At 32.9% G+C, this 17,947-nt stretch overlaps 3 protein-coding genes across 4 annotated transcripts; 1 reads left to right on the top strand and 2 right to left on the bottom strand.

The window, feature by feature from the left end:
* Positions 1–4,694: 4,694 nt before the first annotated feature.
* Positions 4,695–7,295, top strand: LOC18045915 (rhodanese-like domain-containing protein 14, chloroplastic). 2 transcript variants are annotated; one of them, XM_006441121.2, is made up of 6 exons: positions 4,695–5,205; positions 5,481–5,527; positions 6,095–6,187; positions 6,365–6,503; positions 6,591–6,696; positions 7,020–7,295. In XM_006441121.2, exons 1-6 carry the CDS (start codon positions 4,980–4,982, stop codon positions 7,132–7,134), a joined length of 726 nt encoding a protein of 241 aa, XP_006441184.1. In that variant the 5' UTR covers positions 4,695–4,979; the 3' UTR covers positions 7,135–7,295. The 2 variants fall into 2 exon arrangements, with proteins under 2 accessions (XP_006441184.1, XP_006441183.1); XM_006441120.2 differs by having other exon boundaries at positions 6,594–6,696.
* A 406-nt stretch (positions 7,296–7,701) lies between these two features.
* Positions 7,702–12,200, bottom strand: LOC18045916 (vacuolar protein sorting-associated protein 26A). Its single transcript, XM_006441122.2, has 12 exons — positions 12,050–12,200; positions 11,747–11,806; positions 11,578–11,652; positions 11,362–11,436; positions 11,177–11,249; positions 10,744–10,788; positions 10,388–10,499; positions 9,790–9,856; positions 9,478–9,522; positions 9,155–9,210; positions 8,699–8,874; positions 7,702–8,384 (listed from the first exon to the last, which is right to left on the bottom strand). The coding sequence occupies exons 2-12, from the start codon at positions 11,747–11,749 to the stop codon at positions 8,206–8,208; spliced, it is 906 nt and encodes a 301-aa protein (XP_006441185.1). The 5' UTR covers positions 11,750–11,806; positions 12,050–12,200; the 3' UTR covers positions 7,702–8,205.
* Positions 12,201–16,367: 4,167 nt separating this feature from the next.
* LOC18045917 (AAA-ATPase At2g46620) lies at positions 16,368–17,947 on the bottom strand. Its single transcript, XM_006441124.2, has one exon. It carries the CDS (start codon positions 17,849–17,851, stop codon positions 16,409–16,411), a length of 1,443 nt encoding a protein of 480 aa, XP_006441187.1. The 5' UTR covers positions 17,852–17,947; the 3' UTR covers positions 16,368–16,408.

Consider the following 17,947-nt stretch of genomic DNA (forward strand, 5'->3'; position numbering starts at 1 on the left):
TTTATTCATTCCAATTGTGTGTGTATAAAATAAAAAGATGAGCTCTCCTTTTATAGTTACATAATCACTCTATAAAACTAATGAAAAATTATGGATCATAATTCCTTGTGAGATAGTAGGAGCTATAGGAAAGCTAAAGGTTGCTAATGGGAGATAGTAAGGAGACTAAGAGATATATGTTATGAACATCTACATTTATTTTAATAAATTCATAACACTCCCCCTTGGATGTTCATTACAAAGAATATACCTCATTAAAACCTTTACATAATTGTTATTGTGTAATAATAATCAAATTAATTGTGAGAAGATAAAAGCTAAATGTAAAAGAAAATTTCTCTATTTATTAGATAATAGAGAATATACAAAGATGAGAAATAGTGATGCAACATCACCTCCTCAAGTCTCAACTTTATATATATACTAGAAAATAGAACCGCGCTTCACGCGGCTTTGAAAAAAGAATTTAGTATTATCCTTTTTTCTTACTTTACACTTGATGAAATTGATAAAAATATGAATTGATTTTTTTTTTTAAGATGAGGCAGCCTTATAAAATAAAAATTATTAGCCAGCAATACAAATAAAGAAGCAACGCAAGATAAAGAATAAAATGAGAGAATATATTATAGAGTGATTTTATTCATTCCAATTGTGTGTGTACAAAATAAAAAGATGAGTTCTCCTTTTATAGTTACACAATCACTCCATGAAATTAATGAAAAAATATGGATCATAATTCCTTGTGAGATAGTGGGAGTTATAGGGAAGTTAAAGGTTACTAATGAGAGATAGTGAGGAGACTATGAGATATATGTTATGAACATCTACATTTATTTTAATAAATTCATAACACTCCCCCTTGGATGTTCATTACAAAGAATATGCCTCATTAAAATCTTTACATATTTGTTATTGTGTAATAACAATCAAATTAATTATGAGAAAATGAAAATCCAAATCTAAAAGAAAATTTCTCTATTTATTAGATAATAGAGAATATACAAAGATGAGAAATGGTGATGCCACGTCACCTCTTCAAGCCCCAACTTTATATATATATAAATTCATAACACTCCCCATTGGATGTTCATTACAAAGAATATACCTCATTAAAACTTTTACATAATTGTTATTGTGTAATAATAATCAAATTAATTGTGAGAAGATGAAAAGCTAAATGTAAAAGAAAATTTCTCTATTTATTAGATAATAGAGAATATACAAATATGAGAAATGGTGATGACACACCACCTCCTCAAGTCTCAACTTTATATATATATATATATATATATATATATATATATAATTTAATATATATCCTTAAATATATATTATAAAAATCCAATCCTTATTTAATAAAAAAATAAAATTATTAAATTTATATAGTTTATTATTATTACCAAATATTAATTACATTGAGATAACAAAATAAAAAATAAAATTAATAAAATAAAAATTATTTTAGTTATCAGTTATGAACATGCACAAATATATATGTGTGTGTGTGTGTGTGTGTTTATAAATGTGTAAATAAATTGTATTTAATATTATATCTATTTTAAATAGTTTCTCTTGCATCAGTTCAATAGTAAGATAGTAAGATTTACTAAATATAAATTATTGTTTTTAAAACTCCAGCACTTAAAAAAATTTACTAAATATTTAACTGATTCTTTTTATAGCAGATTATTTATGCAGCATAGCTAACAATAACTATTTTAAAAATTACAACATTACCAAATTAGCTCTAACTTCTAATTTGAGTTTCTAGCATCTCCAAAATACTCTTCAAATAAAATTATACTACTTATTTAAAGAGTCACATTAGCATTTAAGACTCCAAAAGACACTCCAATTAAGATTCTTCAAATAAAAAATGATTCTTTCTCTTCAAATTTGTAGAGTTGCTTTCTCACTCTTCAATTTATAATTTATTAACTTTTAATAGAGAGACAAAAGTGCTTTACTTACCATTTATTTTTTCTTTGAAAAATATTTATTTAGTTAAAATAATATTAACTTATTTATATTTAAAGAGAATTTTAGAAAATAACATATTTTTTCACTCTCCATTTCGCCACATAGATTAGCAAATAAATATTTGAAAACTAAAATTAATAGAATCTTTTGGAGATGCTCTAATATGACATTCATCAATTAGATGTAGTTAAGTAACTTTACAAGCTATGAAATACATAAATGACACATGGCAATGGGATTCATGTAGGGATTCAAATGTTAAGATCACTAATCACTAGCGTTATTGATAAAACTAATTCCAATAAATAATGATGAATAATAATATCTAGATCTCCATTGTTTGATGAAATTAACAATTTTACTCTACTTAATAATTTATCAACCATATTCTTAATCGTTATTTTTGAGTTTTGACTATTAAATACTATTTAATTTGACCTACATATATAATGAGTACGCTTAGGTTCGCTTGGAATTGAGGTGTTGTGACTTTTAAGCTACAGTTGCTGTGGAAAAAAAAATTATAATTATGAAACAAAACTTAATAATATATAGTAAATATAAATTTTAAATAATAATTTTAATAAAATTATTAAAAATATAATAGATTTTCTATTATACAAGTGAAAAATCATATTAACATAACTTTAAAATTACAACAGCTAGTGCTGTAACTTTTAAGATATAACTGTCCAACCTCAATCCCAAACGTACTCTATATATACATAATAAATTAAAAAATTATGTAAAATTATTATACATTCATATTGCATCACATGAACTATTTATTTGAGATGTAAATTACTCATAAGATCTAATAAAGTGATTTTCAAACATTTTTATTTTGTTAAACATCAGTGTTCAAATTGGTGTGAAGTAGAGAGTTAAAAATATATTTAAATTTTGTCCACTCTCCTTTTTTTTTGTGATATTAGTTTTGGGTGCTTAGCATTGTTGATATAGATTTACAATGTAAATGAATTTAGGACAATTTATGGGTGATTATGAAACTGACACAAAATAGATTTTATAAAAGTTTTATAATAAAATGAAAGCATGTGGCTCGTGGATAGTCGCGATAAACATATAAGAGTAGTGATGCCTGACTCTTTTATTTCTCTCACTAGATCCCATTTTTAATTAATCTATTTTTTTTAATAATTATCATCGTTAAATAATAAAACATAATTTAAAATAGAACTCCAGAAATCCTAACTGCCTTCCACCACCATTATCACAACCTCAGGCCATGCACTACTAGCCTTTAATTGTTGATTGACCCTATTAGCAAATTCTCCAACAACAGTAGACTAAATCCCCTCATTTATTTTAATTGATTTTAGCAAAATTGATATGATAGTATCAAGATCAACATAATATCAAATGAAAAGAGGCAAACAATAGTTTTAATATAAGAATTAAGAGATTATAAATTAATTGGAGTAAATGATAAATAATAAAAATAGCTAGCAATAAAGTGGTTGAGATTGAAATGAATGATAAAGAATGGTGGCTTGAGGTGATAATTAAGGATTTTAATTTCGTGAACAATGTAGGGTTGAATTTGTTAATTCTCGAACACAAAGATATCAAATAAGATACATTAAGTTGTGATGCCCAATAACCAACAAAATCTAGATCCAGATCTGAATGTAGGTGTATCCGAATTTAGATCCATATTCAGATTTGGATCCCTATCATATTATTTATTGTGATTCGGATCCGGGTAATATCCGTATGGATTTTGGACGGATATTTCGAGTATCTGGATCATACATTTATTTGTAAATTTATAATATTTTAGCTATTTAAAAAAAATAATCATCTAATATTAAACAAATCTAAAATAATCTTCATGGATACTTGGATATATTATAATGTTTATGTGTGATGTTTTTAGATTAGGGATTGTGTTTTCTTATATAAATTTTAATTTTTAAATTTGCTTTAAAAAATATAAAGATCCGATATTTGATTTTTCAGATGCAAGTGCATAAGAATCCACATCCAGATCCGTTTGGATCGTCAATTTTTACATCCGAATCCACATTTTTTTATTATGCATATCCAGATATTTTTTGAATCAGTTTATCCAGATTCTTACAAATGCAGGCTAGATCCGAATTTATTTGCCATCTCTAGTGGTGCCAATAGTAGTAAAATTTGGCTAAGGTTTCTAGAATTGTTTTCATTTTTAATCAAATTTTGATCTATTAATAAGAATTATTTTTGTAATAAAATTGAATACTAAGGACTAGTGAGAGAAATTAAAGGGTTAAATATTACTACTTTATTTTTAAATTATAATTCTATGAAAACCTAATGTAATCACAATATTTGGACTTAAAATGTATTAAATTTACTTTTAAAGGATACATGGAATTTTTTTTCTTTTAAAGAAAGGTATATATAGCCCTACGAAGTTGGAGTTTACTTTTAAATATTTAAAGAGATTTAAAATCTCAAACCTTGAACGCCAAGAACAAGGTAAAAAAGTAGTTTGCAGTATTTTTTTTTTTTAATTTTCCTAAGCAACATAAATATAATTTTTTTTCTCAAAATATAAAATATTTGAGTTTACGGCGGGGGGGGGGGGGGCGGCGGGGAAGTTTTGAGTAACGCGGAGATATTTTTGTAGTGGCAGCACACAAAAAGTCTTTTGTCGTACAGCGAGTGAACTCTACATAAAGCAAACGTTCCAGATGAGAGAAATCCAGAATGGGAAGAAAGTCCTTGGCTCCTTGCAATACCAACCACAAGTTAAGATTTTAAGAGAGAGAAAGGAAAAAAAAAATCCACTTATGTCCTATTCACTATTCAGTAATCACTTCATACAAGGTCAGTCTAGAGTTGACAACACAAGTACTTCCCGGAAGCGCTTCTACAGAAGCAGGAGCAGGAGCAGGAGCAGGTTCACTATATCCCACGTTGGGGCAAGACTAAAAATAGAAAATTCTTAGCTGCTGCTTTTTGTCTATCCAAATCTTTCAGACATTATGGCTGCTATTACTTCAGTCAGCCAATTACACTCTTCTTTATCTTCGTTATATCCTAATTACCGGTCTTCACCGTTGATCCTTGCTCCAAAAACTAATCAAGATACAACTCTTTGCTGCTTGACGGTAAGATCATTTACATTTTCAAGGAGAAGACTATCTTCACAGAGTGTTCCAAGGGGTCTCATAATCCAAAATGCAGCAACAAAACCTGCAAAATCACCAGGTAATATTTAGTTAATTTTTTAAAAGATTTTCCATAGGATTTTGAAGATTCCAGAAACAACTGGATAAATCTATGCCATTAGTTATATTATATTTAGAATAAAGCTAGGAATCTCAATTATAATCTCAGCTTTCGAGTCCCTACTGGTAAGAGTCACATGACATCACTCAGTTATTAACTCTAATGATGGGATAATAGTTGGGATCCTAGCATTATTGTTGTATTTAAGCTTAACTCTGACTTGGGTTACTTTTACTCTCCTTTGGAGGAATCAGCTGAAGAAGATTGGAAGACTAAGAGGGAGTTACTGCTACAGAAAAGGGTACTTATCAGTTCTGTGTCTCTCTGCACACACACTAATTAAGGCATGCCTGCTTAGACAGTAATTTGCTTTTATCTACTGCCTTTATACTTTGTAAACATGAATTTTCAATCAAATATGGGACTTTATAAAGCCTTTACACACGCATGCATATTGATACATGAAGGGATTGCGGTTCAAAGCTTACAATTTTGAGAACGTCAATTTTGGGAATATCTCAAATGTCAAGTAGTGACATAGGAATTCTATAGTTTGATTTGCAAAATATAATGCAGCATTCTGTACCATTTATTATCTTTCAAAAGAAGTTCAGGGTTCAATATAGACTGAATTACCGTCTCAATGCATTTTTGTTCTGGTCCATTGATCTCGAATAGACAATCGCTGACAAGTAATAACGGAAAAAATAAGAATGAGATAAAGAGAACAACCTATATTTTTCAGGAAAGGAAGGAAACGGATTATTCACGAGCCAGGTTGGATGAACCTTGACAATCAGGATATGTTTTGGTGATGATTAAATTGAGTCTTTGGATAAAATCTGTTGAAGTGTTTTATCTTCTGCAGGTAAGGAGTGTGGAAGCGAAGGAAGCTCTTCGTCTTCAGAAAGAAAACAATTTTGTGATTCTTGATGTACGACCTGAAGCAGAATTTAAAGAGGTCAGTCTTTTCGTTGTATTTAAATGATTGTAAGTAATCAAGGATGATAGCTTGGGAAAGTGGGTTAAAAAGTTCAAAATCCTGTCTTCATTTCAATTTTCTAAGTTTACACAATACTAATGAACAATGAACCTCATTTCACTTCGGAAACAAGGTATTGATGTTTCAATGGTGCAGGCTCATCCACCAGGTGCTATCAATGTGCAAATATATAGGCTTATAAAGGAGTGGACAGCATGGGACATTGCTAGGCGTGCTGCATTTGCATTTTTTGGCATATTTTCTGGCACAGAAGAGAACCCAGAGTTTCTGCAAAGTATTGCAAGCTAACCAGAATTCATTCATGTTGCTTCGTTTTTGTAAACATACAGATATATGTAACCAAATGTTTGGTATCACCCAGCAGGCGTGGAATCACAATTAGATAAAGATGCAAAGATTATTGTAGCCTGCGCAACTGGAGGTACAATGAAGCCATCTCAAAATCTCCCTGAAGGTCAACAATCAAGGTAATTTAATATGATCCTCTGACTTCCATTTTGTCTGTATTACTCTCTAGTCTATACTGTTATTAGACCTCATTGCTATGCAAAAGGACGCATCTAAAAAATATTTTCAACTTTAGTATCATGATAGCAGTCAGCACAATGAACACTTTGTCGATAAAACATGATGAGGGATTCAAATGAACATAAGATCTGTTAAGTTTTGGGATAGAAACAAGCTAACATAGTTGCATTTTGGTTCACCGCTGAATGAAAAGAAATCACTCCTTATTGCATTTTACCGCCGAATGAAAGAAGTCACTCCTAATTGCATTTCTCCACTGCAGATCGCTGATAGCTGCCTACTTGCTGGTCCTCAATGGTTACAAAAATGTCTACCACTTAGAAGGAGGGCTCTATAAATGGTTCAAGGAGGAATTACCAGAAGTTTCTGAAGAGTAAAGATCGACGGTCTTTTAAGCCGATACTCCACCAAATGCTAAATTTTGTTGCCACTCCAATGTTAATGTATTATTTGTAATTTGTATCGTGACTGACACCAATTTTATCCATCAATTCAGAGTGCACTTTAATGTGAAATTCTGTAGCAAATAAGAGTTCACTGATCCATGACCTATCTACCGTAAACAAGAACAGCATATCTTCAGGTAAATGAATAGACGGACGGAAATGGGTAAACACATTAGCTTCTATTAATTTGCAACAACAGAGGGTTTCATTAAGCAGTTAACAAGAAATTGTTGTTAGCTAACTTTTATATTTGAAATTACTGGTACTTGTTGCACTTAAACTGCTCGACAAGGTACTTATAAACCGAAAAAGAAAAGGTTGATTAACAAGGTTGACATTTTTTTTTAATGCAAAAGGAATCCCAGTTCGCATACAAGCTCAACACACTGAATAGCATAAACAATTAATTACAGTTAAAATTCAAATCCAGTGAACTTAAATCTGAGTCGCCACCTTCCCAGCAACGGCAGCCAGAAAAGATTACGCGAAAGCACATAGTTTAATAAGCAAATTAACTTCATTCAAAGCACCAAGTTATACAATCCCTTCCCCAAAATTTACTACTGAAAAAAAAAGGCACAAAGTACTGTTGCAATTTCTCATTTTCTTGCACCAAAAAGTAAAGGAAAAAAAAAGGGCCTACAATTTTATAGAATCATCACCTAAACAACAATAGGGAATAGAGTTAACATAGAAACCCAAAACAATCGACATGAATGAAAAGTGATCACAGCATGCATTCCCAGAGATCCTTACCAAATAAGAGATCAGTAATAATCACATGGAAACCTCAACGAGAGGTCTTTCCCAACTGCAGCTGTGCGCATAACCGTGACAGATCAATACTGAACAAGCAAGTATACAAAGCCACCGTATGAACCACGCTCCTCATTCAAGCAATTTGCATCCTAAGCTTTAAGGATTTACAAAGTGTTATCAACTAGTCATTTATGTATTCTCTTCGCACGAGCTGAAATGCCAATTTAATTGCGCAACAATCAATCAGGAATTTTCCTGTAGCCTGTAAATGGTAATTTCCTGCTGTTTAAAGTACCGACGGTCCTCTTCATCAACCAGAACTAGGTTCAGATAATACTTCACGCTAAATTTGTTGTTAATATTACGATGAGTTGGCGTCAGCTCATAGGGGCTAAGAAAAAGTCTGATTGGAATTGATTCACCTATACAAACAAGAATGGACCTGTTAGCAACTGCACACTGACAATTGAAACAAATGACACATCAAAACTGAATAGTGAATTTCAAATCGAGGCAAACTCTGAATACTAGATATGACCTCACAATAATGGGGGTCAACATGTTTTAAGTACTATAATGACTTAATTTTGCCTATTCTAGACCATACTATTAAACTAGATGTGAAGTAATTGTATTTCTTCATTGGTATATAATAAGATGACTAGATCCCTTCCTGATGCTTCTGTGCGAGTCATAATTTGATTTGAATCCACAAGAAACTAGAGCTCCAGCATACCTCTGACAGGAGCACCATCCATTAACTCAAATTTAGCTAGTGTCTCAGTTTCAACATGCGTATTGGCCCCTGATCCAGTTGATTCTCGGCGCCTAATCTCAAGGTCCATATTCTTAATTTTGATCCTCACAAGAAGGAAATATATCTTGCCAATAATAACATCTTTCAGGTGATACCTGCAAAATTCAAAAGTCCAATTAGAAGGATATATTCTCTTTTAAGCTACAACCAGTAGAATGCCACCAACACCTATTAACCACAACGGCATCAATTGTGGACCACAGATCAAAATGCATAAATCTCAATCCAGGTCAAGCTAAAGATGGTATGAAATAACCGTAGTCCACAATCAAAGCACTTGTATATTTCAAGCCTGACTATTGGTTGATGCCTGATCAAGAGGCCAACAATCTTGGAAAGACAATCAAACCTAGTTACAAGATATGTCCAACTCACTTGCTTTTATTGTACTCAAATTCAATGTGTAGGCAATCTTCGATTCCGACTTCCATCTGAACAAGGAATAAGAGTAAGGATAAAGCTTAAAATAATTACTCACTAAGACCAACTGTTTTGCAGTGCTTTTGGCAAATGTGACATAAATCTAAAGCAGCTAACATCAAATGAAAGGAAGCTAAGAGTTAGTTTCACGTTTGTTACTTATACCCAAAGGAAAACAGCCAAAGAAATTACAAAGGAAGGTTGAGATAGCAAACACAAAATGAGATAGGAATTCATTTTTGCATGTATTCCCGACAGAAATAAACACCAAACCTCACCTTGATGCTATTATTAATTGACGGAGGTGGTGTATAGTTGCGAACCTGAGGAATAGAAAAAGACATCAAGAAAAGGAAGAGATGATAAATTAGAATAGTGTAGCAAGTATAGTTAATGAAAAGAACACGACATTTGTGACATTTTAATCTTCCAAAACTGTCACACCTTGAATCTATAGTATTTCAGTCCTGCTTTTGGCAGGATTACACAAATTCAATCATAAGCTTACAGAATTTCACATCATCAATCATAGGTACTAATGGAAAAGAGAGAGTGTTTGTATGAGGAGAAAGATCATAGAAAAATTTTACCACAAAATCTTGGTATTCAACTACACTTCCACCATAACCACGGCTGACAGTCACTTTCAGAACATACCTACATAAAGCACATACACACCATGTAAAATGAGTTTTCAGCCATAATAAATACATCAATTTATCCTGCCGACTTTCATACAGCTTATAGTGAAGTAGTTTTCAGGTTCAACATGATTATTCTGACCTGAAACGTTTGATTGTTATTGGCATTCCACTTCCCATGTCACAGTATGGAGAGGCTAAAAGAGAATGGCAGAAGTGCCGCTTTTCTTATTTATTAATAAATTACATAAGCAAATTACTTAGGAGATAATTGAACGTGTAAAGACTATTATTTTACTTCTAGGCAAGATTACACATAAGCAGGGCTGAAAGATATGTAAAACTACCCAAAGTTTATGTCCATGCTGTTTCATATGGTAAACCAATTTATAGAGGCTACAACATAGCAAGGTGAACTGGAAGCAGGATTAAATTGTCCAACAGTGTATGACCAAAGTAAATCATTTAAAATACAGAAACATTATCAAAAAAAATGATAGGCACATAGATTTCCCTGGAAAACTTTAAGATGAAATCATAAACATACCTTAGCCTTACATTCACCCCATTGTATGTCTCATATGGCATTTCAACAGTAGAAAATTCAAATGGGTATGTTTTTCTTTCATATATTTCTCCAGGAACATCCAATTCGCGGACTGCAAACAAGACGATCAAAATCACAATAAAGATAAACAGTGAATGAATTAATTTCAAGTAACTTAAAAGCAGAAACTCTACCAATATTTGGATTTTTAAGATTATAAAAGAATAATAGCAAAAACATTTTGAGGTTAACTTTCATATTTTCTTGCCCATAGTGTTAAACGATATGCAAATACACTGTTCCATGCATCTAACTCATAATCACAAAGAACAAATGGAAAGAAAAAGTATACTCACCAAGGGAAGTAAAGTCATAAAAATTGCCTCTGTCAAAGTACATCTCTGGAAAGCGAAACAAAATTACAAAATTACCATCTCCATTTCAATAGATAAGAAAGGAAAACATCTCTTAAGGCAGATGAGCCACAAAATATTGAACACTGAACAATAACAGCAGATCTTTGACACAGGATAACAAATGAATTATGTACTCCCTCCATTGCCCATTACCCAAAAATCTCTCAGTCAAATCAACTATGAAACAAGTGATGAGAAATAATCGTATCAGTAGCAACAAGTGCGGGCAAACAATGGATATGTAGCAACAAGTGCAGGCAAACAATGCATATTTAACAAAGGACAATAATACCAAAAATAAAATATATAGGTAAAAGGGCCCCAGGACTCCCATCTCTTGTTCTACCAAAAATGTACTACAATGAGAACTCACCAATCTGACCAAGGAGTTCAATTTTCACACCATTGTGTTCAACCTTTTTCCCCAGTACAGGTTCTATAGAAATCTGAAAATTAAATGAACAGAAATTTTCAATCATCAACATCCAAACAAAGAACATCTGGAAATGTATAATGCTGTAACCCTCAACATTCAAACTACACTATCAAACAAATTACCTTCCCAGAGATATTTTCTTGACTCTGAAAAAGTGGAACCATGATTGTTTGGCCATTTTCCTTCTTCAGAGGAACCTTTGAATACACACATATTGCAACACACTCATCACCATTAGCAGAGTGAACATTGTAAATCAATATCAATACTTTCACAGATTTCATACAGCAAGCAAATATAGAAGTACGCAAACACAACCACATCAACTTCAAAATTACCTGCTTGCGATTTTTTCCATCAGCAAATGTAATTGAAATATTGCAAGCTGGTTTGAAAGCTCCAATGAGATAATTCTGATAAAAATAAATGCATAAATAAACCATCAATTTTACCTACAAAAACACCGACCAAATAACAAGAATTTGCAGCCATGCTCATATATCTTACCATGTTTGCTCACAATCTAGTGCTGATTACAAAAACCCCTTCAATTGCAAAATAAAACACCTGGAAAACCCAAAAGTTACTTTCAAATTCAAAACAACACTCTGATTCAACAAATTTGAATCCTTTAAAACCCTAATAATATGCAAATACTCGCAGACTTGCATTATAAGTTCTTAATTTAGTTACAAATATTTAAAAGTGAATCTAATACCTCCAAAATGGCCCCGGATTAAAGATTGTTGATTAGGATCAAATAATGAAATCTAAATAAACAAATGAAAAGTAATTGAAAGATCTCTATACCTTAGGCAGTTAACTGAAAAGTGATCGAGGGAGGAAAAAAAAAAGGCCTAATTTGCCCGCAAATCGAGATTTGTTTAAACGGTTGATAGTTTCATCGATGTAAAATATACGACACTTAGGAAGCAACAGAAACGAAGACTATTACTGCCACTGGGTTTCCTAAACGCATCGTCTAGCTGGGTCAGGCGTGCAGCGCACGTGATATACGGAAGGGCTAATATCTTCAAAACCCTTTTCCTTTTGATCGAATTGTAAATTTATCCCTTTTGTTTCCTGAAGAGATCCGTCGCTAATGGATAATTGTTCAAATTAAAATTTTAACCCTCTACCTTTTTTAAGATTCGAACTCGTTTAGTCATTCAAATAACACTACTTAAAAACTAATTACCCAGGCCCATGAGTCTCTCAAAGCACTTAAAATAAAGAAAAAATTATCAGTCATCCACGTTAATTTCACCATGTTATTAAAAAGATTATAAAAATTTGAATTTGTTTAATTTTTCATCCTAACTTGTAACCATCCAATAAAATGACATAATTACTCCTTAATATTGACAAAGCAAAAGTAATACAAATTATAGTAATAGGTATTCTGTAAGAGCGATTCTTTCTTTTTGGTAGATGATTAATACATATTGCAAACATAAGCTAAAAATTTCAATAAATTAAAATTTTTATAGCACTTTTTATAACATATGATAAACTTAAGGTGGATGATTGATAATTTACCCAAACTAAATGATGTTTTCAAAAATAACAAATAACCCTTGAAAAAGTCCAAATTACTCTTGGATGACTCTAAATGATATTTTTTCACTCTAATGAGTGATAAAATGCTGATTAATGTTTTATGTTATTATGTACTTTTACCTTAAAAGGTTAGTTATTATTATGGTAGCTTCACTATTTTTGTTTGAGCTCACATTAATCACCAAATGTCATCTATAGTTTTGTTGTATTGCTAACCATGTGAGTGTTAGACAACGTTATTGAGCTTCACATGTAAGCCAATTTTAAATGTTAGATATTTTAGTAGATTTAGCTATTAAATTGTGACCAATTGACCTTTGGCCGAGTGGTATAACCCATGAAAGCATTGGTTCCAGACCCTATATTATAATATGGGGACTTAATTCTCTTTTTCGGTCATGAACTAATCAAGTGGAGGCAAGTAAACAACATCATATTTTGTGAAAGCTAGTAATTACAAATGGTATTAGAATTGAATTTACCTCACAATGTGGGCCAATTGAACCCATTTTGGGTATAGTTAATGCATATGAACCATGTGACGGTTGGGCCTTATTGGGTGATAAACAATCTTTTTGTCTAATACTGGAGCTCCTAACACCCCTTTAAATCTCTTATGAAATCTCACTTAATATATTCATGGCTCTTTCTTTAGTTAATTTATTTCATCATTGTTTTAAAACAATATTGAGTTTATAGAATAAAAAGTAATTATATCATAAATTATGATTTAAAGATAGTAAGGTTTATGATTCGTAGGTGTAAAGACGCTAGTTTAGTTAAATTCATATTTATTTATTTTGATGTAATTTCTATTAGTAAAAAAAAACCATTGTTTAAAAAAATGAAGTTTTATAAAGATTTTAAAAGCCTACAAAAATATTTCTCTTTGTCTAATTGGGTATCATTCCCTCACTTTCATCATTTTCTTTCTCTTGATTATTGAATAGCCACATTTTCACTTTCTAGTGCATTTTCTTATCCACCACTATTATACAAATTTATTACTTACATCATTAACTTAATGCACCCATCCTCCATATTTGTGATCTTTTCAAAGTATCATTATTGACTTGAGCGCCAAAAGATTTTTATTGGCTATCATAATACCAACACCAGCTGATTGAATTCCAAAGATTTTGAACAGCACAACAGTAACAAGAAGTATTTTGATGATTTAATTTTCAGTTCCGGTCAACCATGCTTGCTAGGTTTCTCTTATCTTTTTTTCTGGATGACTTTTAACATATTTTGTTTTTACACTTTGCAACAAATTAATATTTCTTTAACCCGATCGAGTTTTGAAATGTTTGTGTGTAACCATACCTTTATTAAAGGTATTTAGCCTTTTTCTAGTGGTATCACCATTTTATCTCCTATAACGACTTAAACTTAAGACTAACGTTGTGAGAAAAAAACAAGCCTGACAAAACAGTGAGCCTAGAAACTTGGCCGTTTTGACCGAGCCTTCGTCAAGTTTTGAACAGCCGACAATGTCACACTGGTCCCCAACCACTGCCAGAGTCTTCTCACCTTGCCAGTGATCACCTCCAGTCCCGAGAGCTCCCAAATCGCCAGCCACCAACTTCACGTAATCTACAAAACTCACGAGTGTTGCAAACCAGCCACCACTACAGTGCCGTCGGCCATTCCGCCTGTGTTGCCCACCACGCTCATGACACTGCCATCTCTCTTGACCCATTTCAACACCATGCAGCCACCAACACAACCGCAGCAGCCACAAAACAGTAACCCCAGCTTGTTTTTTTTTAATCTTCCAGCTGCTTCACCACCGCTGCCACGTCTTTGGCCACCGTTGGCACCACTGGAGTGGGCGTTTTCCGGTTCAGTTCAGTTTTGAACTAGAACCGAACCGAAACAAAACCGATCAGTTCTAAATAATACGAACCGAATTCAAATCGAAATATAGACCGAACCAAACCGAGCAAAAATATTTCTGTTCAGTTCCGTTCGGTTCTAAACTTTGGGTTCGGTTTGGTTTGGACAGCGGCACTGCAGCAGTAACTGAACTAAATAAGCCTCTTCTGGGTCCTCATTTCATTTACTTTCAAAGCCACTGAGTGGCAATGATTCTTTTTTGATCTTTAGACCCGTGATCAACAAAAGGGAACACTACCATAAGATCTTGACCTTCCGCTTCTTGTTCTTTGTTCGATATCCATTTCATATCTAAAGCTAGAAAAGCCTCAAGTGAAGATTAAAATCATGCATAAAAATTGGAACTTTCTCAGATTCAAAAAGAAAAAAAAAAAAAAAGGGAAATAATGAACTCCAACTAAATTATGATTGCCTACAATGTTTTGCGTGATTCAAAAGAAAGCAAGCAACTTTCACAGAAAAGAAACGATTTTTTAGAATTCAAGACTTAAACCTTTATCAAACTCAAGAGAGACAAGCAAAGATGGAAAGCAAGAACCTACCTCAAAATTTCCAGAAATGGGGATTATTAGTTTAAAAAACTAACAACAGAACACACTAATCATGTTTTCTTTCAAGCGTGAGATTTTTTTAATCTTTTTTCTAATAAATTAAGAGGAAACAAGACAAAGTAAGAGCACGTTCACCGTTTTTTTTTTTCAATAAAAAATACAACTGCAACGCTACATAAAAAATTAAGCATTGACCCAGAAAACACAACACAAACAGCGAAGCACAACAGAGCGATGTCAACGGCTGAACGAGGCTGTGACGGCAATAGCTGAGATTGGAGGGTGAGATGGCGACCGGAGACGGGGAGAGTAAGAATTTGTATAAAAGGTTTGATGAGTCATCAATAGTCTATAAATAGACTATGTTATATGTATTTCACATTCTTTAAAATTATGAGTTTAAGATATTGAGAGTTCCTAAACATTATTTTATCTTATTAACTCTTAATTATAGGTGATTTTTAATTTAACGACAATTCTTTCATGGTTACTTCTAACAGGACTAACACATTGAACCTATAAATATTTAAGTATGGAGACCATAAAAATAGGGTTTAAAGAATCTGTAGATTAGGCTCAAGAAAAATATCCTAATCATATAATTAATATTTATTTTAAACTTATTTTGTAAGAAGGAGATTGAATTGTATGCTAAACAAATCTTGTGTTTTTTTTTATTTTTTTTTAAAGATTAACATGCTTGAATCACGTTGTGTTGTAATTATCATCACTATTGATTCACTCCACTGCGTTGTGTGTGTCATTTTGTTTGCAACTAAGCGAGAGACTTGAGTTCCTCTATAAACAAACTAAGTTCTGGAATGCTTAGTCCAAACCTAATTTTTGCCATAATCATTTTAATAGCTTTAGGCATTTACCTCGAAGTTGATCATGGAAGCACTTTATCCTTTTTTTTTATACAATATTTTCAAAAGAATTCAATACCAAATAACAATTGTGAATATATTAAATCAATAAAAATATAATAAATAATATTGTGGAAGGTCCAAATGGAGTAAAACTAATATATATTAATGACAATTACAGTGTAAAAGAATATTAATTGATAATATTTATGCATAAGAAGAAAATAGAATATTAAAAAAAATCTTATACTAAAATTAAAAAAAAAATTAACTTAATTTCTTCTATCTGAAAATCATGTTTGATCATGTCGGGAACCGGACTTCTCAATCGAACTTAAATCCAACGGCGGCTCCTCTTTTCTTCTACTCCCCTTCAAAAGTCCGTACAATTTTCTAAATTCTCGTACGGTGTGAACACTCTCTCGACACAACAACCCATCATCCATTGGCTGACCCGACCCGTGATCACTCGATTTTGCCCCGACTTTTTCAACTTGTTTGTTTGGTTGGTGTTGTTGTAGTGCCGTTATGACCGATTTGAAGGCCCGGGTGGGGGAAGTCCGATTTGAAATCAAGAGCTCGCCAATCTGGGCCGGACTCAAACTGGACCCGTTTTGAAACCCCTCTTCAACTTGACCGAAAAGCTTGTGATCCTTCACACCCAAGTAATTACCTGCCAAATTCTTGAACGTTGAAAAATCACATAAAGGAAACTCCACTTTAACATCAATCCTCCCAGGCCTCATCATCGCCGTCTGATCATCACCATCACCATCACCAATCCGATCCTTACCATTCATCGTAAACACCAACACGCGTTCCTCCCCACAACACGACGTAACCCCATCCATGAAATTCAACATCCCAGCCGCCGTTGACTTTTCGGAACTCAGTAAGAATTTGTCAATCCCCTCCACCAAAATCAACGACTTAGATTTAGTTTGTAACAAGAGCAACTTCAAGTCGGATACATCAGAGACCGTTGATAAATCAATATCATAAACGTCATAACACAGGAACCGAGCCATTGCCGCAACGAAACTCGATTTTCCCGTACCGGACGGACCGTACAGAAGATAACTCCGTTTCCAAACGCGACCGAGTTTGTTATAGTACTGCTTGGACTTGAGAAACAGTTCGAGATCAGACTTGACCCTATTCTTCACGTCGCCGTCGAGAACCACAGAATCCATAGTCGCCGGATGGGTGAAGGGAATCGATCTCCAGCAGCACCGTCCGTTATCATACAAATTAAAGTGCAGCCTAATCTCTCTTTGTTTCGACTCGTTCTCTTCCGCCACAGAAAGCACGTGCTGCAAATACGGACGTAGGATTCTTCGTTTATCTTTCTTTCTGAATCTCATTGTGAGTTCTTTGACGCCGTTAGTCCAATAAACCCTAGCGCCGAGGAAAGTGTCGACTACTGTCTGGTTGGCGTCAAGATTTAAGATTATATCGTTGCACTTGGAGCCGGTGAAGAGGTTGGTGAATTGGGAGTCTTCGAGGGAAGCAAGAGAGTTGAGGTAAGTTGAAACTTTACCATACAGGAGATTTTCTTGCAAGTTGTTATTTTCGTTGTATTGTGGGATTTTGTATGACTGGTAAACATGGAACCAATCTTCGAAAGATCGATATTTGTTTAATAGGATGTGTAGAAATGATGTTTTTGATAGGAATCGAATGATCAAGATTAGGGTTACGATGGCCAAAACGATCAAAAGAAACATTTTGAACATGTTACTTGAGATGTGAGTAATGGGGTTGTTATTTATTAGTCTGGCTTAAGCCAGCAGCAAGTAACGTTATATATATAAAGAAGATGAGCTCAGAGA

The sequence above is a fragment of the Citrus clementina genome, unplaced genomic scaffold (genome assembly GCF_000493195.1).
Source record: "Citrus clementina cultivar Clemenules unplaced genomic scaffold, Citrus_clementina_v1.0 scaffold_3, whole genome shotgun sequence".
NCBI classification, from domain to species: Eukaryota; Viridiplantae; Streptophyta; class Magnoliopsida; order Sapindales; family Rutaceae; genus Citrus; species Citrus x clementina.

Bases quoted from the DNA above. Each gene is read 5' to 3' on its own strand.
- LOC18045917 (XM_006441124.2), bottom strand. From the start codon at position 17,851: ATGTTCAAAATGTTTCTTTTGATCGTTTTGGCCATCGTAACCCTAATC.
- LOC18045916 (XM_006441122.2), bottom strand. The intron at 11,437-11,577 runs GTAATTTTGAAG...GTGTATTCAAAG, and splicing joins ATGGAAAAAATCGCAAGCAG to GTTCCTCTGAAGAAGGAAAA. The intron at 10,789-11,176 runs GTGAGTTCTCAT...TTCGCTTTCCAG, and splicing joins TGAACTCCTTGGTCAGATTG to AGATGTACTTTGACAGAGGC.
- LOC18045915 (XM_006441121.2), top strand. From the start codon at position 4,980: ATGGCTGCTATTACTTCAGTCAGCCAATTACACTCTTCTTTATCTTCG. The intron at 5,528-6,094 runs GTACTTATCAGT...TATCTTCTGCAG, and splicing joins AGTTACTGCTACAGAAAAGG to GTAAGGAGTGTGGAAGCGAA. The intron at 6,188-6,364 runs GTCAGTCTTTTC...TCAATGGTGCAG, and splicing joins CTGAAGCAGAATTTAAAGAG to GCTCATCCACCAGGTGCTAT.